The 26,783-nt window shown below is 38.9% G+C and overlaps 1 protein-coding gene across 1 annotated transcript in view; it reads left to right on the top strand.

Annotated features, from left to right (window-relative positions):
• LOC127635208 (phosphatidylinositol 3,4,5-trisphosphate-dependent Rac exchanger 2 protein-like) overlaps nucleotides 1-26,783 on the top strand; it is a 155,810-nt gene that overhangs the window by 112,712 nt on the left and 16,315 nt on the right. Inside the window, exons 31-37 of the mRNA XM_052115078.1 lie at nucleotides 1,178-1,219; nucleotides 2,419-2,624; nucleotides 6,775-6,877; nucleotides 8,060-8,203; nucleotides 8,372-8,486; nucleotides 23,522-23,588; nucleotides 24,733-24,923. Of these exons, the coding sequence (XP_051971038.1) occupies nucleotides 1,178-1,219; nucleotides 2,419-2,624; nucleotides 6,775-6,877; nucleotides 8,060-8,203; nucleotides 8,372-8,486; nucleotides 23,522-23,588; nucleotides 24,733-24,923 (868 nt within the window). The remainder of the gene's footprint in view (nucleotides 1-1,177; nucleotides 1,220-2,418; nucleotides 2,625-6,774; nucleotides 6,878-8,059; nucleotides 8,204-8,371; nucleotides 8,487-23,521; nucleotides 23,589-24,732; nucleotides 24,924-26,783) is intronic.

A 26,783-nucleotide genomic window follows, 5' to 3' on the forward strand; every position in this document is an offset into this window, starting at 1 on the left:
GTCCTGTTTGTTCATTGGCCGCTTTGTCCCACATTTATGTATTTAAACCCTGTCTGTTTGTTCAGTCTCTGTTGTTTGTTAATGGAGGTATGTTGTTAGCCTGGTATGTGGTCCCTGCCTGAGTTCTCTGTGTTCATTGTGTTTAGTTTTATGTTTTATTTCCCCATTGAGGGTTGTTCCTTTGTGTTTACTTGTTTATTTAATAAATTCTTAACTGCATTTGGATCCGCATCTCCTCGTCTGCTTCTCTGCTCAAGCGTTACAATACCACCTTCAGTTGAATGCATCACCAGCATCATTGGTGAAACTTCTCGTGTAACTTATGATGTTAACAGTGTAATACTCACTTGCAATTGGAAGAATCTTTAGAGAAATATATAGAATGCCTGAAGAAGGTCTTTGACCAAAACTCTATGAGCTAAAATAAATTTACAAACTAAACAACAGTGTATGGGGCTTTTTTGTGTGTTTATTTATAGGTTTAACAGCAATAACATTGACCATACGTTATCAACTGGATGCGATTTATCAATTGTCTATACTAAATTAGTGAAAACATAAATTATAGAGCTCATATCAAAAGAAGAAACTGTCCAACCAGCCACATTAGAGGGCATTATTTTTTGTTTTTTTTTAAGCACTTATGCTTTTTAAAAAGCTGAGTTGGGAATTAACTATACTTTGAAGAAATAAATTCAAGCATCAGATAAATGTTTTCAATTAAGTAAATGTTTAAAAATAAAAAATGTTACCAAAAATTTTAGTTTATGTATAAATTGTTTTGTAATTTTACTCATTTAATATTTAGTTAATGTTTTTTTTATTAATTATTAATTTCACTTTTATCAGAATGTTATCATGGCAGTTTGTCTGAAAGAAAACAAAACAGCTTCCTGTCAGGTTTACACACTCTATTGATAATTTAGGTTTAGATAAGGTGTTTGGGTAAGGGCATACTATTAATAAGCATGTCCTTTACGCCTCGTGAGCAAAACTCGTGCTTCTGCTTTAGATATCCGGACATTTGCATGTGTTGAAATCGTACAAATTTATACGAATGAACTCGTATGAAATCAAATGCAATAGCCAACTAATAAAATCTGAACTAATTTTCATGAGACTGGGTTGTTATAAGATAAGTGCACTTATTTCATAATTGCTTTTTATTTTTCTCCAGAGGTGAAAACTCGGCTACTCCTGGTCTTACTGCAATACACAGGTGGGTGTCGATTAAAACATGTCCACCTCCAGATTGTGTGTATTATGCAAAACTCAAAATATGCATGAAACATATGGAAAACGCATCATTTACAGTCTTTGCACCAGGCACTTATTCACAGTTTATGCTGTATAATCTGTCACACTAAACAGTAGGCAGTCTTTTGAGGTCACCCTGAATAAATTACACTCAATTGAGAATTCCACCACACTGCAATTCCCTCACACCTGCACAGGCGGCCCAGCATCCTCTTAGAAAAATTATCCACATGAGCAGAGCCCTAAGAGTCTTCTGTAACCCCCATAAGGAAATGTAATGTAATAAAAAAGCCATCGTTTCTCAAGGTTATAATGAGAAAATGCAAATAACATTTGCCCAGGAAAATAAAGAAATTGCCTCTTATGGTGTGTAATGTGTTGAGGTGCAGTCCATGAGCTCATTGCGAATTGTTTCTTTGGAACATTTCCTTTCATGCTGCATCAGACCTGAATATAACGTGGATGTGCAAAATAAGAGATATTGTGAGAAGTTTCATTGATTTGAATGAGAGGACTCTGGGGTTAAGGGCCCATTAATGGCTAATTTGTACGTTGATTTGTACTCACTTTATGCTTTTTCACTTTAAAGGTGAAGGGGAATTTCTGCGCTACTAACGTCACTAAGCAGAATTTTCCCCAAACACTCCCCAGTCTTCGATTGGTCTGATAAACTGATAGTCCCGCCCCAAACTTATGCCATATATTGAGCCAGTGTTGCGGTTGCAGGCTGGTCGGATACACTAACACACAGTCTTTACACTTTTCAGGGGAATCAAACTATGAATGGCTTACTGATATTTTTCTCTCTATGTCAAACGGTTATTTAAATTCTATCATCATTGACTCCCCCACATGTATTTTCAAACCTTCATGACCTTCTTTGTTTTGTGGAAAACAAGGAGAAATTTGAAAATGTTGACAATGCTCTTTTTTTACACAATGAAAGTAAATGGTGACTGAGGCTGTCAGTCTCTCACATTCTGCTAAACATTTAATTTTGTGTTCCACGGATAAGGCTTCACGGGTTTGAAACAACTTGAGTGTGTGTAAATTATGACAGTTTCTTTTTATATTTGGCTGAACTGTTCCTTTAAGCTGGGGTAGGAGAGAATAGTTTCACATTGAAAAAAATGACACACTTTACATTGAGCTCTCTCTCAGACTCAGAGATCCAGTTGAGGAGGGACATGGTGTTCAGCCAGAGTCTAGTGGCAGCGGTGTGCTCTTTCTCAGAGCAGTTCATGGCCGTGTTGAATCAGGCCCTCAGTGCTGAGAGTGAGAGTCAGGAAGCCAGTCGCCGCTGGCTAGAGCAGATCTCCTCTGCTGGACTGCTGTTCCATTTCCAGTCCCTGCTCTCCCCCAACCTGGTAAGTATTTGCCATTGGCAGTGTGCTGGAAGAAAGTTGGACTGACTTTGTCCTTAGGACTGGATGTACTTTAGCCCCAAAAAGTAGAGTTTTATATTATTAAGACACACTTAAAAGTGTTGAATGTTATTGCTTTAGATACAAAATAACAAAGCAAGTGGACTTACAAACAAATGATGAAAGAGCTTTTCTTAGAAATAACTTTACTTTACTTGTGCTGGTACTTTTGGCCTTTAGGTGATTTTTTTGTGGATGTATGAAGTCAGTTTCACACAGTTTTCATGTTTCACTAACACTGAACATCCATTTTCCATGTTGGAAAGTTTCTTTTATTCATTTCAACCTAGCAAACAAGAAAAGTTTATGAAAAACCCTGCTTAATGCATCCCACACCACAGCAGAGGATTTATCACAGCTGTCTATTAGTTGTACATTATGGTGTGCTGTGTCTGTGATGTGTAGTCGTTAAAAGACACTTCAAACATGCCTCCTCCTGTCACATTTCAGAGTTGAACTTTTGCATTTGATAAAAAACTGCACAAACTCCACAAACTGATGCATCATGTGTTGATGAGTGCTTTTAAGTTGTGTTGATCAGTTTTTTGGCTTTGAGGATCATTGCACAGCGTAACTGCTACTTAAAAAGATAGTTCATCCAAAAATTAAAACTCTCTCAATATTTACTCACCCTCATGTCATCCCAGATGTGTATGACTTTCTTTGTTCTGCACAACACAAGAAGAATATCTCAGCTCTGTTTGTCCTTACGTAACTAGTCCTGCTCAACCAACTTCAAGCGGGTTTTGAACTGGTGTCTCCGGCATGGGAGACGGAGTGCTAACGAGGAGGCTAAAAGCTACAGCCTCTAGCGTGCCTCTTGAGGCCAGGGAAGTGAGGTTTACACACACTGCACAGCTATCACTTAACAGCTGGATCCTGTTACACTCACCCCACTAAACCTCACTCCCATCAGGGTCACGGCACCACTGTAACTGGTCTTGCTCCACTCGCTCCAAGCGGGATTCAAACCGGTGTCTCCGGCATGGGAGGCGGGCTTGCTAACCAGATGGCTCCTGTTACACATACAATACAAGTGATTGGTGACCAGACCTTTGAAGCTCCAAAAATCACATAAAGGCCACATAAAAGTAATCAATAAGACTCCAGTCTGAAGCAAGATGATAAGTGTGGGTGAAAGATCAATGTTGGAGTCCTTTCTGCGATGGCTTGAGGTTGAGTAAATGATGAGAGAATTTTGGGTGAACTATCCCTTTAACAGCTGAGCTAAAGTCCATTATTCTACACATTTAATGAACAAGATGGCACTGTTCATTATACTGCTTGTTGCGGAAACTGGATGGTGAGCCTGACAGCATCCCTGAGATTCAGATGCTTGGCTTTTCACAACACTGCAAATTTTTTCCTTTGTTAAACTGTCCTCCTCCCTGCATATTACATCTGCATTTTGTTTATCAAAACCATCCGAAAGGTCAGAGCCATGCAATTGTATTGTGACACAGTTGAGTTGTCTCAATGAATTGATGATTTGGCTATGCGTGTTTTCCCGACACTTGCAATTTACTCAAGCTGCAGGCATTCCGGCAGACCTGTGATAATGTAGGATAATTCTCTTTCCGGCTTTGACTTCAGATGAGATTTCACTTGGTCATGATTGGGGCCAGATGATTACATTTCTTTATTTGTATGTCTGAGATTTGTGTTCTTTATTTGAAAAATATGTATTTGTACCCAGAGTCACTTTACAGTGAATGTAAAATAAGACTGTTTCGCAGCCAAAGGATATGAGAAACGATTATTTCTCTTCTCCACTTTCATAATGAATCCTAGGCTGTGTTTCATTCAGCTAAGGCTAGTAGCTGTGTTTTTGAATATACTAGCTGGTGGTTTCTACTGTAGCTAGTTTAAGCTTGTAATTAGCTGGTCATTAGCTGATCATTTGCCAACTACTATGCTCCAAAAATCTTTTCCAGCTGGTATCTTTTCCAGCTGGTAACTGGTTCGTTGCTGGTCCAAGATGGCCAGCGTGGACCAGGTTGGGCCAGTTTAGACCTTCTAATGACTTGATTGGACTAGTTAATGACCAGATAATTACTAGCTTGAATCAGCTAATGACTAGCTTAGACAAGTTAATGATCAGTTGGTACCAGTTTATCAGCTTGCACCAGATAATGACCAGCTAATGCTCAACTTGGACCAGCTAATGTCCAACATGGACCAGTTTGAAACCAGCCACTGTTTTCAAGATCATAGCTTCCAGCTTAAAGGTATAGTTCACCCAAAATTTTAAATTCTCTCATCATTTACTCACCTTTATGCCATCCCAGACTTTCTTTCTTTTGCTGAACATAAACAAAGATTTTTAGAAGAATATTTCAGCATGTATGTCCGTACAATGCAAAGGAATGGGTAATAACATTTTGAAGCTCCAAAATGCAGAGTTAACATAAAAGTAATCCATAAGACTCCAGTGGTTAAATCTATACCTTCACAAGCAATATGATAGTTGTGGGTGAGAAACAGATCAATTAAATCATTTTTATTATAAATTCTCTTCCCTGCCCAGTAGGTGGCGTTATGCACAAAGAATGTGAGTAGCCAAGTATGTGAAAGTGGAGATTTATAGTTAAAAAGGACTTCAATATTGATCTGTTTCTCACTCACACCTACAGTATCATATTGCTGCTGAAGATATTTAATTAATCGTATGGGTCATATAGGGCATTGTGAGGACCTATAAAGCTGAGATATTCTTGTGTTCTGCAGAAGAAAGAAAGACATACACATCTGGAATGGCATGAATAAATGATAGAAATTTCATTTTTGAGTGAACTATCCCTTTAAGATCGATATTGCAGCAGGAGACAGACATGTTTAAGTCAAGAATGAATGCTTTTTCTGACACTTCACTCGAAGAGCTTTACATAGAGAACAGCATACTCTCCTCAACCACCACCAGTGTGCAGTATCCACCTGGATGATGCATAGGCAGCCATAGTGCACCAATGCACCAGCTGTTAATGGAGAGGAGAGAGCCAATTAATGGAGGGGGAATTATTAAGAGGTCATGATTGAGAAGGGCCTTATGGGGGAATTGAGGAGTTACACCCCAACTCTTTACAAGAAGTGCCCTGGGATTTGTAATGACCACAGAGAGTCAGGACCTTGATTTAACCTCTCATCCAAAGGATGGCCTTTGTCCCCATCACTATACTGGGGCATTAGGACCTATATGGAGCACATATGGTTGAGCACCCCCTGCTGGTGTCCATAACACCTTTTCCAGCAGCAACATCAGTTTTCCCCAGGAGGTTCCCATCCAGATACTGACCAGGCTCAACCCTGCTTAGCTTCAATGGGCAACCAGTCTAGAGTGACAGGGTGATATGGCTGCTGGCCTAGAATGTAGCATAGCTGTGCAGACCAAAGCAGTGAAGCAGAGGAGTTGCAGAAACATAACCCACATGTAATATGAACATTCACATTGTTTCAGACTCTAGTCTTATCTCCACAGTGCTGGCACTCTTCCCACTCCACCTCTAAACACAGATAGGGGATCGAGAGCAGGCAGCTGAGAGCAATCTAAATATATTTTTTTGACATAATATTGCTTGGCAGCTTTGTTGGCCCCCAGATGAAAGGATTGTGGCATCTGGCACATGGGGATCTTTGTGAGAGTTAGCCTACATATCAGGCAGAAGTGTTGCTTGCAGATGCAAGAGGAGTGGTCCCACGATTCCCACACCAGACTTGCTCTAATTTGTCTGTTGATGTTTTTTTATCCATAGCCACGGGCATACTGTGTGTGCATGCAGGCAGAAGATGAACTAGAGATAACAGATAGAGATAGAGAGAGAGAGAGAGAGAGAGAGAGAGAGAGAGAGAGAGAGAGCAAAGGATGAAGAAAGCATGAATCTCTCTGCTTCTCCTCCTCAGCGTCTATCTGCCACGATTGTATTCTGTAGCTACAGTATACCCAAGCAAATGCACACCCACTCTTTTTTTCTCATTCTCTTATCAACAGAACTTAGACTTTTTCATTAAACACAAATAGACCCATGCACATAAGAGAAAGACCCTAATTTTGTAATCATGTAATTATTTTTCACTCACTTTATAATTTTTCCTTTAGACGGATGAGCAGGCCATGCTAGAAGATACTCAGGTTGCTCTCATTGACCTGGAGAAGGTCACCTTCTGTTTCAGGCAATCTGAAGGAGAACCTTTTGTTGCTAGTGAGTACTCTTAATAGGAAACCACATTCTGCTCAAGCAGGAAACAATCACATTGAGCACAAAACCAAAGCTTATTTTAATAGTATATTCTACAATTAGAAATATATCCAGTGGGGTCCAGACATTTGAGACCATATTGAAAATCTGGTATTTTTTTTGTTCATTTAAACCTGGTAATAAATAGAAAGTTTTAGGATTTCTGGAAATTAAAAACAATTCAATGTTATGGTGCCAAAAGGAAGTAGAAATATTTCAGATTTGGCAATATTTCCGCTAGAAAGACTCGGAATGAAGAGTATAGTCATGATAAGGGAATAGAATATAGCCCTGTCCTACGGTTAAGTGTTCAGATTCTCGCTTGAACCGTCAGATTCTGCCGGAAGACGATGACGGCAGCGGAGAGGAACTTACCCCTACAGCAGGACAGGACCAAAACTGGTGGTGAAGGGGTGCATACGACACCTGCAGAGCTTATCAAGCAGATGTTGGATAATGATTGGATGAGATGCCTGAAGTGAACGAATGGTGTAATGCTAACGAAAGTCTTCCTGACAGAACAACCACTATGCTTCTACTTCTTAGTCACTAATGAAATGTGCAAATTTGTGACATTGACCATGTTAACTGCTTTGAACAAAAGGTCAGATATCATTGATTCCATTGAAGCACATAAGATGCTCTTTGCAACATTCTCAAATCATGTTGGAATAACATTGATCATCAGTTTTCCCACAACTTGTGGAGTCCATGACAGTTCAAGAGCATGCTGTCATTAAAAAAGGTGGACACACTGAATACAAGTTATAAAATAAAAGATTCATGAGATTCATGTGCATTTTCAATTAATCTTTTCACTCAAATTGTTATGCGTATAATATAATTTGTAATAAATTGTTTTACATCAAATTAGAAAAATACTGTTCACTAGTGGTCTCACATGTTTGGACCTCAATGTACCCACATATATAAATATTCATGCAGACATAGATAATAGCTTATTAGTATTTTTAAGGATTAAATTACTATTGTTAATATTAGTAATAACTGTAATAAGTATTCCAAAAGTCACTGTATTGGCATAAAATCCTTTATTCATAGAGCTCTCTCTGACTCCAAAATTCTGATGTTTTCTCTCTCTCTCTCTCTCTCTCTCTCTCTCTCTCTCTCTCTCTCTCTCTCCAGATATGCCTATCTCATACCACGTGGAGGGCACTCGGCTGGCTTTGAAAGTCTGTTTTTACCTGGAGGCATTTTACTTCCAGCAGTTACCCCAGAGACTAAGACATGGTGGCAGCTTCAAAATCTACCCCGTCCTGTTCACCCAGGGTAGGCTGTTTGTTTAAACTTAGTTAGCTTGATGCATGCAAAAAACAAAGCTGAATTTTGCTCTTTCAAAGTGAAGCCATGTTAATGCCTCAACTTATTTTTGATTGAATAATAATATAACTAGTTAAATGACAAATCCATAAGAGTCACTTAATGTTACTTTCATAGCCTTGGAGAGCATGGAGGGATATTATTATAGAGAAAATGTGTCAGTGGAGGAATATCAGGCCCAAATCAATGCTGGATCTCTGGAAAAGGTCAAGCAGTACTACAAGAGACTCCGGTAAGCATGCTTAACTTGTCAGTCAAAATTTAGCTGAACTCCTGAAAACTGTCAAACTGCATTGCTCTCTTTTCCTTTGATTTTAATCAATTCACCATGTGGAATGATGACTGTTTAAAAAAAATCTGTTTGATACTGACTGGCTATGGAATGTTGTGATTGGAAGATTTTTTATTTACAACAGTTAGATCTGGTCTTCTAATCTGATTCAACAAGCAGCATTCCAAGAGTGCTGACATTTTAAATAGCTGCACTGCAATGCTGCATCCTTTCACTGGGATCATTCCACTTGTTTGTGTCTGTGGCGCTCCAGGCAGTCTGTCTGTCTGTCTGTGCATTGCTCAACGACACACGAGAGTTGATCTGGAACCTTTTCTGTTAGTGGAGCAATAATTCCAATAATAACTTCTTGTTTATACAACTGTTTTATAAAAGCAATATCACAATCACAACTTCAGTAATAAATATTAGCACAGATGTGATTCTAAATAAAATATAGTACGAAAGATAGTACCTTAATATCTTTCGGCACATCAGACAGAGTGTCCGTGATTGCTGAAGAAATGTCTGCATACAAATATTAATTATATTGAAAATAAAAAACCTCAAAGCTTTGATATGTGTCTCTCTGATCATAATTGTTATTATGTCTGTTTGTAAACTGGCTTTTTATAATTATACAGATGAATCTCCCCCAGGCCTCGTGATGGTTCAGTTTAAATCGCCTGTCAAAGCTGGTTGGACTTTACCACAACCAATGCCCCATACTGTATAACTTCCATTACATTTCCATCACAATAGCTCAAGATATCTGTATCCATCACATGTAGAGCAGAGTTTTACACAGCCATGCTGTTTTGCTTCTTTAGTCATATTTGAAAGTCTTCCACTGGCCTTCTCTGGAATTAAAGTGGCTGTTGAAAGATGCAAGTTGTTTCCAAATCCTAAACATCAGCAATAGTATTCATAATATGAGAGAATTTGATATGTTTATGGAAAGTCGTCATCATCATACAGGACCCTAATAACATGCTCTCTGAGGAGCTGATGGATAAAGGTTGGTTGCTCAAAGCACACAAAGTAAGCATCTGGAGCAGATCTTGCTTGAAATTGGTTACAGTGTGCTGAGGTCAGCAAATATTCATTGTGTTATTGTTGCAATGCGTGTCATAGAGGTATAGGCTATATTACAGTTTTTTAATGTACCAGAGATCAATAATTACAGATCTGGCATGCGAGTAGGCCAGTGGAAAACTTGTAAAACTAGGAAGTGAAATAGGACAAGTTACTCCATATGCAAAAGTTTTGTCTAACTATGTGCTACAATAACAATAACTGTTTTTGGTTTTGCCTGCCAACATTTGGACCGTAATGTTGACTCATTATCTACACTGTGATCTCTGGCATATTGACATTTCGAAAAAGTCTTTAAATATTTCAGTAATAATGCAATTCTCCTGAACCTTTTCCTGGCCCTTTTTACCGAGTGTTGATATTGACATTTTAAGACTTGATATATTTGTATTGACTTCATGTGAAGTGAGAACAGTTGGCTAGGAAAAGGCAAATCTGCACAGTTTTCAAAATGTCGTTGATCCGACATGGATAATACTGAGCAAGAAACTGGTGAGGTTTATGATCTTCAGAGCTTGAGTGTAATAAACAGGAATATTTGACTACACAGACAGGTATTAAAATGTTTTTAAAGCATGTCAAAAAAGTGGAACGTCTGGGAACTCGTGATAATGTAAAAGATCCAAAACCGTAGTTTCCCAAGCTACTCGTGATTTAAAGTATTTAAACTACATTTTAAGCTACCTATTTATAATTGTAGTTAGTTACAGGACAAGCTGCAAACAAAAAGAAGCCAAAAGTTTTGAAGGGGTTAATCTACACCATCAGAAGGAACCAATTCATTAATGAATCAGTGGATTGTGACGAAAAAACATCAATATACTGTATGCTACACAGTTACTATAAAAGTTACACTATTCTGAAAACTAATGAGTTAAGCCCAAAGTATACTTCAGTCGGACGCAAATGCTAGGCATATGAGTACAGTACGTGTGATGCTTATTTCATCATCAGCTTGAGCACATTTAAGACACATGCACCTGATTTATTAGCACAAATAGAGCGCAGCAGTCTGTTTCCCAATGTAAAAATCCCATACATTTTTTACCAATATTTTACAAATCTTTGAAGTCAGATCTACAGTGAGTTGCAAGGTGGTTCATTAACAGTTCATGCTTTTTTTGAAGCCATCTGTCCATGTTATTTGATACTTCATTGTTTAAAAAATGTGTTTAATAGCAGAGTTCCTGGTGAACAAATACACTTCCGGAACCCAGACGGCTGAAATAGTGGGCGGCCACTGTTGCGTTCTGTTAGTGGGTCCACAATGTGGCAAAAATATAATTTGAGTCTTAGCTGTCTCAAAAGATGCTCTAGAAGATGTAATGGCCACCAAACAACAGGGACAGAGGGAAAACAACAACAGTGGAAGTGCATGTCAAGAACTCATGTGTGAGGAGGTCAGAAGATACCTGCATTAGTATAACTCGAGTCTGAAGAAATATAAAGACATCTTTATGGGACTAAACTCCTGAAGAGAAATAGTCCAGTATCTCATATATGCGCATATGTGCCAGATGCCTGTGTATGCATGCACAGTAATTTGAAGTATACTTTGAAAGGCTAGTGTGCAGAAGCTATGCATTCATGTCAAAACCGAAGTATTATTTGGGCTTTACTCTCATGCTACAAAAAATTGTAAGAAAATTTTAGCAGCATGGTTACTTTTAGTTTGTTACTACTCAACACTGGTTTTGCATTGCAGCTCTGACCGACAACATTTTGCATTTTATTCATATGAGATTATAGAGGCTGTCACCTTGCGGTAATGTATGAATATGTAGTTCCTTTAGTAAATGCTGTTTATAGGATTATGTGTGGCTTTTATGAAGGTGTTGAGAAGCCTTGCAGGTAAGGTGATTCAGCCCTGTCATGTTAGAAGACAGTGGCTGTATAAGAAAAAGCTGTGCAGATTTATGTACTAATGAATTGACAGAGCCTCCTGGTTTATTGTGGAACAGACGTAAGATGGGGCTGAAGTGTTTTTTAATTGTGTGGTAGGATGAGTGAAGACAGAAAAAGGGTTTGTGGCATCAGGCTTTGTAGAAGGATTTTATTTATAATAGAACATATTAAAATGGGAATTGTTAACCACTAAGCTACATCACTCTAGAGTTGGTAGTGACATAGACCAGACCCTTATTTCCTTTCCAGTTTCTTTACTCTGTATCCAGCCTCGCCGTCACATCTCAAGTTGTGGTTAAGGCTGGAATTTGAGCAAATATCACCTTGAGAGTGTGGCAGAATATGTGTATATGTTTACATTTAAGCATTTATGGATTTTGCAGACACTTCTATCCAAAGGGACAACAGTGCATTTAAGCTATACTTTTTACTAGGTGAAGCATTCCCTGGGAATTTAACCCTTTACCTTGGCTAGTACCATGCTCTATGAGCTATAGGAACTTCATGCTAGTTTTGTATAAAATCTTAAATGCAACAAGCTTTTTCAGTCCAATCTACAGAATATACTCATCCTTTATTCAATTATACAGCATTATCTTGATAAAATAAGGCATACATGCAAGAAACCCAGAGGTCTTCAACTATATGCAGATGAAACGTATAGTATATTACTGTAAAAATGTGATGTACATTTATTCTGACATGAATGTTCCTACTGATCCGACTTGATCTATCTACATTGCAATAGAACAAAATCATTATTATAGTAACAGTCCACCTGGAACAATCTGGGGTTAAGATCCTTGCTTAAAGGTTTAGTTCACCAAAAAATTTAAATTCTCTCATCATTTACTCACCCTCATATCATCCCCGATGTGTATAGCTTTCTTTCCTCAGCAGAACTCAAATTAAGATTTTAAGAAGAATCTCACCTCTGTAGGTCCACACAATGCAAGTGAATGGTGATCAGTACTTTAAAGCTCCAAAAAGCACAGACAATCATTGTAAAAGTAATCCATAATACTGCAGTGGTTAAATTAATGTCTCCTAAAGTGATACAATAGCTTTGGGTGAGAATAAGATCAATATTTACAAGTCCTTTTCAATATAATAGTTTATTTCCGTTTGCTAATGCGTGTCCTTGAGGATCAGTTCACGCTGCCTCTTGCATGACGTAAGCACGTTGGCATGTTCAGGCAAAACCTGATGAAATATAACTGAAAGTACAACTCGATTTGTTTACAACAGAACGCTGTTCAAAAGCTTCATTAGTTTTGCTTTCATTTGAACATACCAGCACACTTACGTCATGCGAGAGGAAGCGTGAACTATATTCACTCATGGACACCTCATAGAGGGCGACCTGAAGAAAAAATGATGGATTACTTTTACTACGATTTTAGCTTTAAAGTGCTTTAAATATTCTTCATCGGTGGTCTTCTGAAGAAAGAAAGTTATACACATCAGGGATGGCATGAGGGTGAGTAAATGATGAGAGAATTTTCATTTTTGTGTTATCTAACCCTTTAAGGCCAGAATGGTGACAGGGACAACCCATTGTAGGGTTTTGAATCTGCAAGAATTGAGAAGGATGTTAAAAGCAGAGGACAGAAATGGAAATAATGAGAATTGAAATAGTGAGAGAGTATCCTTCATAACAGCGCACCACAAGAGTAAAAAACTAATTTTAATCTAGTTTAAAACACATAAACTCAAATAACTTCTGATTTAGTAGTTCAGGACAGCTTTCATGCTTTGCTTTGCTGAAGAGAATATTATTTTGTCTATATTTGTTGTGTATCCAGCACAACATTAGGTCACATTACCAGCACACAGCTCTGGAATCCTTCAGAGAGAAGTTTTAGTGAGAATGCAGTGTGTTAATGTTTCCTTTGCCAAGTTTATGTCAGCTCCAATTGTGTTTCATGGAGACTACTAAGAGACGGCATTGTAACTTTACAGTGCTTCTTTTCATGTGGAATGGGCAATCGTTTGATTATAGTTGGCACATTTAATCAAATCCATGACTCATCTGGATATGTCTTTAAGCTATTTTCTAGGTCTAGTTTATGTCCAGTTCTTATCAAGTTCCTTCTTATTATCCCTAAATAAACTGAAATTCAAAGTGTACCATAGAGCGGAGCAAAAGTGCTATTAATACACTCAATAAGTCAACTCATTTTCATGGCAAGGAGGAAGTGGGAGATAGTGAGATCCAACTCAAAAGGGGCTTTATTTCCCAAACTTTTCAGTTTATAAATCAAACTTTTCAGTGGACACACTCAAATAAGGCATTTCAGCGCAACACAAATATCGCACTCTTGAACAGTCTGCTCTGTGCAGCTCTCTCCCCTCACTGGCATTTGGCACGCTCTTAAAAGTCTCCACTCTCACTGCAATGACAAACAGCTGTTAGGGGCAATTATTGCCAGGTGATGATCCTGCCCAGTACCCCCCCCCCCCCCATTTCTGGAGAGAAAGTCTGCGACAGCCATCTGCGCCTCCGGTCTGTGGACCACCTTGAAGTTAAAAGGTTGAAGAGCCAGATAGCAATGGAGCCACTGGAGGACCACCCACTTGATGGCCAGACACTCCTTCTCAATAGTGCTGTACCTCGTCTCTATCGCCAAAAGCTTGTGGCTGATGTACAGCACCTGGTGCTCCTTCCCCTCAACCACCTGGTACAACATGTCTCCCAACTACCTGTCCAACATGTCGGTCTGTACAACAAAACGGAGAGAAAAATCAGGAGCATGTAACAACGGCCCACCACAAAGTGCAGCCTTCACCTTCATAAAAGCTTGTTGGCATGGCTCCGACCACTGAACCGGGTCTGGGGCTCGCTTTTTAGTGAGATCAGTCAGTAGGCTGGTGACGTCTGAATAATTAGGAACAAACCTTCCATAATAGCCAGCCAGCTGTCTCACCTCCTTTTGGTCTTGGGTCTTGGGCAGGCCACAACCGCTGTGGTCTTATTAATTTGGGGGTGCGGCTGCCCATGACCCAAGTTGAACCCCAGATACAGTACCTCCAGTTGTAATTCTTAGGATTTGCCGTGAGTCTCACCCATCGCAGTGACCTCAGAACCACCCTCAGATGCTGCATATGCCGCTGCATATGCCGCTGCCAATCATTACTGTGTATAATGATGTCATCCAGATGGCCCCAGCTCCGCCTCCCCAGCCAGCGCATCACAAACCCCACACTGAGATTCTCTGTTCCATGACTCATCCACACAAATATCCCTTAATAAAGTGGAAAACGCTGACCTATTTGTGCCCAAAATTAAGTGTGGGGTGTGAAATAACTGCAGCTTCTACACTATGCTTTTGTCCCAGAAATGTAATTGTCACAGTCACTACAGGTTAATCATGGGATAAATCCATGCACACACCTTAACTTCACCTTGTGACTAGCACCTAAAACCTCGTCTTGAACCAGGCATTTATGGATGGATATTTAGCTGCAACCTGAATCCACCAAGGCCTGGTATGTATCCCCCTTAATACCACAGTTATCGACCAATGTGTCCACCTCCATCAGTGAGCACTGGTCCTGGAAATGCCCAGGCTCCCCGCAGCCCCAACAGACCAGCCCAGGCTCCACGCCCACACCTGTGACAGCGGGTTACTACCCTGAGAGTGAGAGTGGAGAGGGGTAGGGAAAACCAGTGGGAAGTGCAATCCCCAGAGTCGAGGAGCCGGTATGGGAGGGGCTCCTCCCCAGAAAGGAGGAACAGGACGGAAAGTGGGGGAGAAGGGGAGACAAGGGAACGAGAGAGAGAGAGAGAGAGAGAGAGAGAGGATCTTGGGGCTTACCAGCTCCCGAATACAGCGCCATGGTCCTCTGCCAGTTGGATGGCCGTTTGGAGCAACGCCAGATGGTGGCACTGGACCCACTCCACCGCCCTTCTTAGAAGTCGAGCGATGAACTGCTCCTGTACCAGTACCACTCCTGTGCTTAGCAAGCAAACACATCCAGCAGGCATCCCAGAGCTGTTGGATAAAGGTGAACGGGCGGCTGTGATCCCCAGTGGTCATATAGCAGAAACATTGGCGCTGCTGTACGGGTGTCCTGCCGACCCGTTGCAGGATAGCTTTCTCAAGTTGGTGTACTCCAGGAGGCTCATCTTGACTAGCGTAACCTGGGGCGGGGCGGTCACGGGTTCCGAGTGTGACAGGAGCTGGTAGATAGCTGTGCAGTGTGTAAACTTCACTCTCATGACCTCAAGAGGTGCACTAGAGGCTGTAGCCTTTAGCCTCCTTGTTAGCGCACCCGCCTCCCATGCCGGAGTGGGGCAATCAGGGCCAGTTACACGAGGTCGCGGCAGCAGCACCCTCCTGGTGCAGCAATCTCCTTAACATCTGACGGTCCTCCCCTTGGGCCAGGAGGAGCGCAATGAATCACTGTTCCTGCAGTGCCCAACTTGAGAAGGGCCTGATGTTGTGTCTGGTGGATGCTGGTGAGGGTCTTGACCATGTCCTCCAGAGGTGAGAGATCCATGCTGACAATCTTCCTCCCTTAATTCTCAGGTTTTGTCACCAAAGTAACAAAGTTCTTAGTTCCAACTCAAAAGGGGCTTTATTTCCCACATTTTACACAGTCTATAAATCACAGTGGACACACTCAAAAAAGGCTTTTTAGCACAACACAAATATCGCATTTTTCTCCCCTCACTGGCGTCTGTCTCGCTCTTAAAAGCCTGTCTCCACTCTCACTGCAATGACAAACAGCTGTTAGAGGCAATCATTGCCAGGTGATGACCCTTACCATTCTCATCTCCTGATATCACTCTCCATTCACAAACTGGTGCTTAACACACCCCCACCACCACAGTCCGTAGTAGACTTGAAGTCTTGATGTGGCAACAGATCTGTTTGTGGTGGCTGACTTTACTGATGATGAACAGAATAAAAGACTCTAACCAGCCTCTTTCTAAGTCATTTGTGCTTCATTTCAAGTTCTACAATTTTTTTTTATTAATTGTACAAGTTTGCACTCTAAAAATAAATTTAATGGAGAGTTGTTTTTGATTGTTGTACCAAAAAAGGCTTTAAAACTTGAACACACTTGATTTCAGATCAAAGCTCTATTGCACTGCAACTTGTTTGTAGTGGTCTCTGTGGTTCAAGTCATGTGGTTGTGGTATTTGATTTAGTTGGGAAGCTCGTTCTTGTAGCTCTCACTCTTAGACACAGCTTGATTTTATATGCATTTTGCAAATGCATTTATTCAAAGTGAACTGTGCATTCAAGTTACACATTTCATCAATTTTCATGTTCCATGGGAGTCAAACCCATGACCTTGCTATTGCCATGCTCTTACCAGTTGAGCAGCAGGAACCCTTGATTAATGACTGTTTGTATGATTAATGGATGCACGTATCAGCTATCAATTGAAAACATAGTGCTTGGCTAATCACATGTACAGAAGTTGCCATAAGAGCTAGAATTGTGTGAGAGATCTGAACCCAATTGGAAAACACTAAACAACTGAATGAATTGGAACAATTAGTTTGCTGTTTATGGTGGCTTTCATTTGAGCTTGTGTGTGTGTGTGCTTTCATGCCAGCATGGAACCAGTATTAGTTCATGTTGATAAATCTGTTTGTAATTAGTTGAGGTTCGTTGAGGTTGTGCATTGGTTCATGGTGGCAGATGAGCCCTAATTCTATTTGTAGATTTATTGGGCCCTTTAAAGGCATTATGATGGCCTGGAAGCCTCATAATGACCATGATGAAATGCTGAGCCTAGAGAAATCAAATGGATAATCAAACTGAACTGACAGAGTGCACAATGTTTGAATGTTTGCCAAACTAGAATACATATTAGACGATGTACTCAGTGTCAATCAATGGTAACATTGCTTCAAATTAAATGAGAGGATTGAAAACTGTGTGTGTGTGATGTGTGAAATGTGTCATTTCTGCACCACTTGCATCTATAAAAAGAATATCAACAGGTTGCATTGATTAGACAAACAAATTGTCTTGACTCCAACTCGCACCACTGGCTAAATTGGACTGTTTGGGATACTCAAAAAAACAGAGGAATTTTTTGAAAGCATCACAGAGCTACAGTGTTTACTCTTTTGGGGGGAAACAACCTATGAATTGATTACTTTCAATTGTTTTCTCTATATATTAAGCTGTGATAGAAGAAAATATTTTAACACTGAAACGTCTCACTTCAACTTCACTGCACTTCATCAAGTGAAGGCTTGTTTAGGGGTGAAATCTTTAGTGAGTGCTGCATACTGTATAAAGGAAACTTGAGGATAACCATTAAGTTTAAAGGCCTTTATAACTTAAAATCATATTTCCTCATTTTTATGGTCGATGAGCTGCAAATGACATAATTGCTCCATTTAACTAAAAGAGCATGATTAAAATGGCACATATGTCCGAGCAGATAAGGTTGTTTGACACCTGTAAACTTCTCACTGTTATTGACCCCTAACACAAAACACACACTTCCCTTACCCAGAGTTCATGCACAATCAGAGAATCTGGTATCTGAAAAGATGTCAGGATCCTGTTACTTTGGTCAGTCATGTTTATTGCGTGGTTACAGGATCCTGATGCCCATGTTCATGTTTTCATTTTCAGGGCATGGTGTCTGGGTCCTGACTCTTCAGCCTATTGAGTCGGGATCTGGACACTCGTGCTCCATGTCTCGTCTTTGTGAGTGCATGGCTTCAGTTGCGGTTCTCTTGCCATGCACTTTTCTATTAGTCTTGTACAGTATATTGTGTGAGTGCACATGGCTGTGTTTGGTTCTTTATCACCATGTGCACTTGTGTCTGTGGTCTTGTATTTTATCACATGGCTTTGTGTTCTTTCCGCCATGCGCTTCCTGAGACCGCCTCCTTGTTTTCCTTGTCTGTCTCCCTCGTTAAGTCATTGTTATGTTAATTTGTTTCACCTTTTCCTCATGTGCTTTCCTCCCTATATATTGTGACAGATTGTCTTGTGACTTTGTCAGTTGGTTTGAGAGTCCTGTCTGTTCCTGTACCTTTTTTCTGGTTTGAGGGTATGTGTAAAAAAAATTATCCTTAGAAGTCGTTGTACGCGAACAGCCCTGGGACAAAAGTAAGCATACAATGTACAAGTGCATATGACCCCAACTACACCACTGGTCATCCCTTTGATCCTGTGACAGAAGACCTCTTATGAGGAATGCATACAAGGGGCCATTCACAATTAACACATTTTTTCATTCGTCTGTCTTTAATTATTCTTCTGTGTAAACATGCGCTAGATGGGCATCTTACTTCAATGCAAGTCTATTGGTTTTTCCCCCCTTTTTATCAATCACCAGAAGAAAATGCCTCTTCTCAACAAGCCACAGTTTTAGGTGTCATTCTGTACCACAAATGACACAATTAAGTTTAATGGGAAATTACAGTTGTATCAACAAAATGCTCTTTCTTTATTTGATATGCTATTATCTATGGGGATAATGATTCAATACCATAGGGCTTTTAAATGTTTGTAAATGTGTTTTGACAGCTAAAGAAACAGATTTTTAGACAAAAAATTTAAAATAACATTGTTAATCTGATTGAGTAAATTACCTCTATTTGCATACCAACACAGTCCCATTTTATCATGATCCACTTGCGGTAAGGCACAATGTATAAAGGCATCAATGTCTACTCATGCCTGAAGACCCGAGAGTACTCTGAGTAATGGTTGTGAAATAGGGACAGAAGTAATGTTTTTTTTAGGTTTTAAGATGAAAAAGTGGTTGCAATTTGCATTTGGGCCCAAAGAACGCACAGCGAGATTGGCCTGTCCTTGGATGCTGTCCAGCATTTCCATTAAAGTCGCTCATAAGAGCCCATAGAGAGAAATCACAGACCATCAGTTACTACACACTGTGCCTTGAAGGAATAACCACTGCTGAGTTATGACTCCTACATGACTCACAGGGTCCCACAGTTACCACACACAGATAAGTAAATACACTGTTTTTAATGGATTCAATTTGCCTGCTTGAATCCTAGCCATTCTCACAGTGTGTAAGTTTGTTTGTTATGTTTATGTATATTTACCTTGGCTGAAATTTTGAATTGCTTGATATTGGGGACCTGGCATAAGCCTTTCTTTCTTTCTTTCTTTCTTTCTTTCTTTCTTTTGTTAATTCTTTCGTTGCCTTTAATATGTTCATCTGTCTTTTGTTCATTTGTTTGTTGTTGGTTGGTTGGTTGGTTGTTTGTCTAGTTCGTTAGAATTTCTTTTTTTTTGCTTTTTTTTTTGGTCGTTAGGGCAGCATGGTGGCTCAATGGTTAGCACTGTCATCTCACAGCAAAAAGGTCCCAGGTTCGAGTCCCAGCTCAACTAGCATGTTATCCCTGTGTTCGTGTGGGTTTACTCCAGGTGCTCTGGTTTCCCCCTGTTTTTTGTTCGTCTTTCATATGATTGTTTGTCTAATTTGTTCATATTTCTTTCTTTCTTCATTTGTCTTTCATTAGTTTGCCTGTCTTTTGTTTATTTGTTTGTCATTCATCGTTCTTTTGTTCGTTGTTCATCTTTCATATGTTTGTTTGTCTATTTCAGGGGTTGGCAACCTATTGCACCCTTGCCAGCATTGGCACACGGAGGGGTAATCACTGGCACACCAGCAACGGCAAGACAGGAGTAGACTATTTCATTTATATAAATTCTGCACCTGCATATCAGTCTACATCTTGATGTAATCCTTCCTCATAGCGTGTTTTCATGAGCTTAAAGGGAGCCTAAACAAAAAGTAAAAATGTGACAAGACTGCAGTATACCCAACAGACTTGTGCAGGGCGTGCAAGCCGTTCGTGCATCACGAGCAGGCAGCGCTTCACTTTCGATTAATCGCACAAGTAAATATGCCCGATATGCTTCGGTCAGGCCACGCGGATGACGTTTCATAAATTTCGTGTATCATTTGTTTCTTTTTGCTTTCAGAACAACATGTGAATCAACACTATTAATCCTTGAGATTTCCAACTCAGCATACATGTAATTTTGAGTATGACCATGGTGAATGGAGGGTGTCCTTTAACCATGGTCAAACTCAAAATTAGATTAAACGATTAAATAACGATTTTAATAACGATTAAATAATGATAGTCATAAACTCACATCGTGGGGTTAAAAAATCTGAGGCTATTCAAAATATAAATAAAACCTGGAAATATAGTTTTAGGATTTTGCAGGTGCAATTTAACAAAAAGGGCTAAATAGTTGATCGGATTGTGATGCGTGAATGTGTCGTGGAAATTGCTATGTAGTTGCTAAAGAGTTGTTTTTTGTTTGTTGTATGCAATTGCTAGGATGTATTGTGTAGTTGCCAGGCTGTTGCTGTTGTATTTGAGTGTTTTTAGGGTTGCGGGCAGTTGCCAGGATGTTTCTGTGTTGTTGCTAAAGTGTTCAGAGTGGTTTTTTTCAGTGCTGTGCATTTATTAGGATGTTGGCAGGTGCCAGGGTATTGCTACATGGTTGATAAGGCATTCTGAGTTTTTTAGCACTATGCAGTATCTAGGGTTGCAAGGACGTTTTGCACAGTTGCAAGGGCATTGCTATGTAATTGCTATGGTGTTCAGAGTGCTTTTGTAGTGCTGGCATCGTCACAGCCATTGACCAGGAAAATAAAAAAAATGGCACTCCTTGTAAAAAAGGTTGCTGACCCTCTCTCTAATTTGTTAATTTAACCTTTCTTTCTTTCTTTCTTTTGTAAATTATTCATCTGTCTTTCTTTTTCTGTTAGATTGTTCCTCGTTGGTTCATTCATCTTTTGTTTGTTTGTTTGTTTTCTCATTCATTCTTCTGTCTTTCTTTCATTCATCTTTTATTCTTTTGTTTTATCATTTGCATGTCTTTTTCGTTTATTTGTTCCTATGTTAGTTAATTTGGTCATTTTTCTTTTTGCTTGTCATTCGTTTCTTTCTTTCTTTCTTTCTTTCTTTCTTTCTTTCTTTCTTTCTTTCTTTCTTTCTTTCTCACTCACTAAAGTTCCTAACTAAAGCTTCTTTGGACATTCACCATGTTTTTACTAATATGTTTTTTAGCAGAGCAGGTGTGAGCTGTTTTTTTCTGCTGTGAAACTAAACAGCGGATGGGCAATATATATCTAGTGAGATAAATCTTCAGCTCTATCTTGTGCTTCCTGAGCCAGCCATGCAAGGCGGTTTGGTTTTGTGATACATGAAAGCTCGTTATGGCCGTCTGCTGCGTGATGCTTTGTGTAGCACAGCGAGCTATTGTTTTAAATCAGTAGACTTTTTAGTCACAGTCTCAAAATGAGGGGCACACTGCATAACACTGTATCTACTGTAGTTGGAGGGTTAACTGGTGCCACTGGTTGTAAACAACCACTGTAAATTAATCTTATCCAGTTTTAACAGGTCTGTTCTTGGAATGGTATTTTAAAGTTTATGAAACAATGGCACCATAATGGCCTCTTAATAGACAGTTTAGCCCATGAGAAAAGAATATTCTCAAATTTGATAATTGAAATATTTTATTTTGAAATTTTGCTCTTGCTCATCATATTTTTGAAAAAGATGCTAAAGTTTTTGAGTTGATATGATAATGATATCAGTACTGGCCACAATAATTTTATAGGTCTATATTCTTACTATTTATTAGTCAACAATTGTCTCATTTGCTTTTAATTGTATTTCTTCTAAATCATTTTTGGAGACATTTAAGACTTAAACGTTAAAGTTGCTACTTAAACAAAACTTTATGTTTAATGTTAGGGTTAGGGTTAGGCTTAGGTTCTTTAAGTTAACTCCATTAACTCTTATGAGCTATGATAGATAAAACTCTGAGCAGTAAAGTGTTCTTCAGAAGGCTTACATTCATCTCTTTTCTATAAAGTGTACTCTACTTTAACATCTCAAAAAATTGTCTTTGAACTGACTTGTAATCTTTGGTTCTGTTGGTTATACTCTTATTATAGAAAAACAAACAAACTCTATTTTCTTTTTCCAACTAGCCTGTTACATAATAATCAAGCTACAGTCTCATTTCAGGTGATTTCAGAGAACAAATATGAGCACAAATCCTGTTTTGTAATGTACATTGCATCTTCAGGATACTTTTCTAAGCATTTAGAGCTTATTAGAGCTTGTTTACCCTTTGATATACTTCAGGACATTTATTGATGTTGTGTGCAAATTAAAATGAAGATGAAAATCCTTTTGTAAATCAGTGGAGTTAGAGTTATTATACACTATAAGCTCTTATACTTGTTATTGTAGCTCTTATACTGCCTGAAGCTGATGACCTTTGGGTGTTTGTGATGTGCCTTGATTAATATGCAGGATGAGTTCAATCTTATGGACGCACCTCAAGACACTGGGTTCTTTAGGTCTGTGCATGTTTACGTGTTTCATTGTCAGACAGTGTCCCAATCGTTTGTCTGTTTGGGTGGGCACACAAACCTACCTCTGTTAAACATTTCCATATCATCTTCTCTAGTCGGCGATTAGTAACTTAATGAACAATAATATAAATGTTGCATCAGATGAGAATATTATCATAATAAATTTGTGTTGTCTGGGATGGTGGGTGGATTAAATTACCTGACAATAAAAGTGCTGCCTCTGTGCTGACACCACAGAACGTGCTGCGGAGATTTCTGTCCCTCTATAAAAGGGTTTGCACTTAAAGCATGATATAACAGAAAAGATTACAGGAAGTGTTCTCACTATCAGCAAAACTAACAGCTTTTGAAGAAGATGTTTATAGCCTGGAGATAGATAGACAGACTGACAGACAGACAGACTGATTGATTGACATCTGGAATTAATCCCAACATAGATGTGTATTGTTTGTTCTCAGCTGCTTTGTTTGCAGACTAAAGAATATATACAGGCAGCTTTCTTTTTATGTAAGAGATTAATCTGATCCTAAATGTAGTAAGATTACTACACATCGTGCGCTGCTTGTGTAAGTTAATTTGTCTATGTTCAGTAGTGCTTACACTAACATGCCTATGTTAACTCTCCACAGGGCCTTTTATCTGGATAAATCAAACCTTTCCCCCAGCTCTGCTCCCAAAGCAGCCTTCATAGACAAGGTATGTACCATCACTCACTCGGAAATCTTGTTTATGACTGTGTAGTAAACCTAGATATATATTATATGCATTTATTTTCATTTGTTGGTCATCTGAAATAAAAACAGAAGCAGGAGCAGAGTGGTATTCAACCTGTGGGGTCATGAGACCCAAGAATGCATGAATTAACATACTTTATGCTTGCATCACAAAGCCATTAAAATATTATTTGATGCTCAAAGTCACATATTTGAAATTGACATCATGTATCTATATTTGAAATATTAGCTGAACATTAGCTTCTTAATGGAATGTTCCGAGTTCCATGTAAGTTAAACTCAATCAAAAGCACTTTATAATATATAATAATAATGCTGATTACCTCAAAAAATAAGCAGAAAAATAAAAAGCAAAAATCACTGTTACAGTAAGGCTGTATGTGGAACATTGATAAAAAGTATAGTTACAAACCTAAACAATATGTGTTAACATGATTTTAGAGTGAAATAAACTTCTGTTATAGTGTTAACAAAGCTGTAATATAATAATAACAATATATGGAAATAACTATAATAATAATAATAATAATATATGGAAATAACTTCTGTCACACTAAAATAATGTTAAAAAACATATAATGTTCACATATTGAGTCTTTACCTTTGAAACAGAGTATATTTTAAAGTTTATGGACTGGCCCCATTCATTTCCATTATAAGTGCCTTACTGTTTTTGTTGTTTTTATTGTTTATGTTATGTTATGTTAATCAACATTATGCCACAAATGCTGTCGATTGCACTTAATTTGTAATAGACCCGGGGCATTCCTTTAACTTTAGCTTTGCTTTAATTTAACCAAATATTGTTGTTTATATAGCATATTTACATGAATTCGCATAAAACTAGTTTAGCATAAAACAATAAATGGCTAACCCTCTCCAGTACTGCAGCACACCCCCTCTCACTTTCACTGTTGTTTATGCATTTCCAACATTGTCAGTTTTCCTATTTAGCTTACTGAGTGTTATGTTGGGCCTATGCAGTTTAAAGTAATATTAATACATTTCAGTGTTTGATTTTAAGGACATTTTTGATCACTTTTGTATGATTATGAAACAGTTATGGTACTCTTGAGTCAGTCCTTTTCATATCTCTCTCTTTGTAGCTGATGCGTCCTTTGAATGCGATGGATGAGTTGTACAGACTGATGGAGAGTTTTATCTTGTGTCGACGAACAGCTGCATGCCAGTTCACAGCCTGTGGAGCGTCTGGAGTCGGGCTGCTCACCGTGGCGTCGGAGCTTTGCAGTCGTCTGGGAGCGTGTCACATCGTCATGTGTAACAGCGGAGTACACCGGTCAGCTTGAGTTAAACACACATACAGTACACACAAACTCCCTCTGTCCCTTCTTTCAGACAGTCATCAGGCAGTCACCAGGGACTCTCAATAAGTGGAGCACTTCTGTTTTTTCCCCTTCTGCTTTTTTTCTTCTGTGTCTGTTGCTCAGAGCAGTTTACTTCCTGTCACTTATGTCTTTTATCCTGTTTTCTTCTCTACATCCTCAATCTTCTCTCCATTCTGCTGTAAATTATTTTATTTCTTCTTACTTTTCTACTCTGTCACTCTCTACTCCTCATACCATCTAATATTCAATTTCCCCTTTTGTAAGAATATGTAATGAACCTAATTACATGCTCGTATAACATTCCATAAATACACCTTTCTCTGCATTAATCATTTATCTAATGAAATTATGAATATGCAGCATTTGAGCCCTACATTAAAAGGTCTGATTAAATCATCTTTTGAGATGGTCAGACAGCTCAATTTCTCTAAGGGTTCATTTGTAATTCTTAACTGAAGGGGCATAATTCATTCAACTCAGAGTCTCCTTAGTTATCACCCACATCCATTTGTTTCACAAAAATCAATAGTCTCTATCTCCAGAAGTTCATACAGTGACTGGAAAGAGTGTTCATTTAGCTTGGAAAAGTAAAAGCAATATTAAAATATAATATAATTTATGATAAATTGATATGAAAGAAAAAGATCCTGACATTTTACAGACTTTATTTTAGAATAGTGACCCCGTTTCCACCTGGTAGTAAGATGCGTCTCGGGTGATCTGATCACATGTGGTCAGGTGAGACACCTCACTGTTTACACCTGGCCATCTAAATTCTTATCCTGTGACCACTTCTGACTGGATTTGGAAGGGAGGGCCTCTGTTTCATGACAACATAAATCATTCACTATTTGAGTGTGTTCCTGCATGATAATAAACCATAGCAAATTCAGAAAAGACAAAGAAATTGCGGAAAAAATGGAACGTTATTTCGCCCTGATGCAGCTGAAAATTAATCCGAGCACAAATGCAACATTTCGAGCAAAACTGCCCATTATTTTTGTGGATTGCCTGTATTAACATGAGCTGCAGATATGCTTCTCATAAGTGTCCGTGCATGATGATTTCAGACACATTGAAGAAGATCTGTAAAGTTCTCTTGTTTTGGGTTTGTATCCGCTTTTTAAAATGTTACGATCAGATGGTTATTTTCTTTTAACACTCTTGTTTTAATGCAGTGGTTGATTGGTGCGTCGTTGCTGCTGGGACGCATACAGGACGTATTAGCGTTTACACATCAAATGTGATGCGGTCAGATGCATTTTTGACCACATTTGAATGTGTTTTTTGTGATCCGGTAAAAAAAGAATTTGACTCCTGTAATGGGTAAGGATGGGCAAGGAGGAGGCGGGAACCAGCTGAACAGTCAGCGAAACGTTTAATGACATAAATCAACTTAAATCAACTAAAACGGCCATGTGTGTCTCTCTCTCTCTCTAATTGGAGCCACCGACTCGTCTTTATCCTGCTTCTGGCTGATTAGAATCTCTCTCTCTCTCTCTCTCTCTCTCTCTCTCTCTCTCTCTCACACACACACACACACATCTTGTTTATCCAATAACTTGCTTGAAACAGCACAAACCGTGATACTATTTCTGAAGTGACATTTTTTAATAACGAAGGCTTGGACGCATCAGTTGTTTTGAACCAGCAATGGCAGATTCTGATCCATCACGTAAGAAAGTAGTTCCATGCACAAATAAGTTTTTATGACCATACTCAGTTTTTCCTCATTTTTTTTTTTTATATATTTGTTCATTGAACTGTTGTATATAAGCAATTTATCACTCGCATCGTGCTATATGGCCATA

This window comes from Xyrauchen texanus, chromosome 42 (assembly GCF_025860055.1).
Source record: "Xyrauchen texanus isolate HMW12.3.18 chromosome 42, RBS_HiC_50CHRs, whole genome shotgun sequence".
In the NCBI taxonomy this organism is placed as follows: Eukaryota; Metazoa; Chordata; class Actinopteri; order Cypriniformes; family Catostomidae; genus Xyrauchen; species Xyrauchen texanus.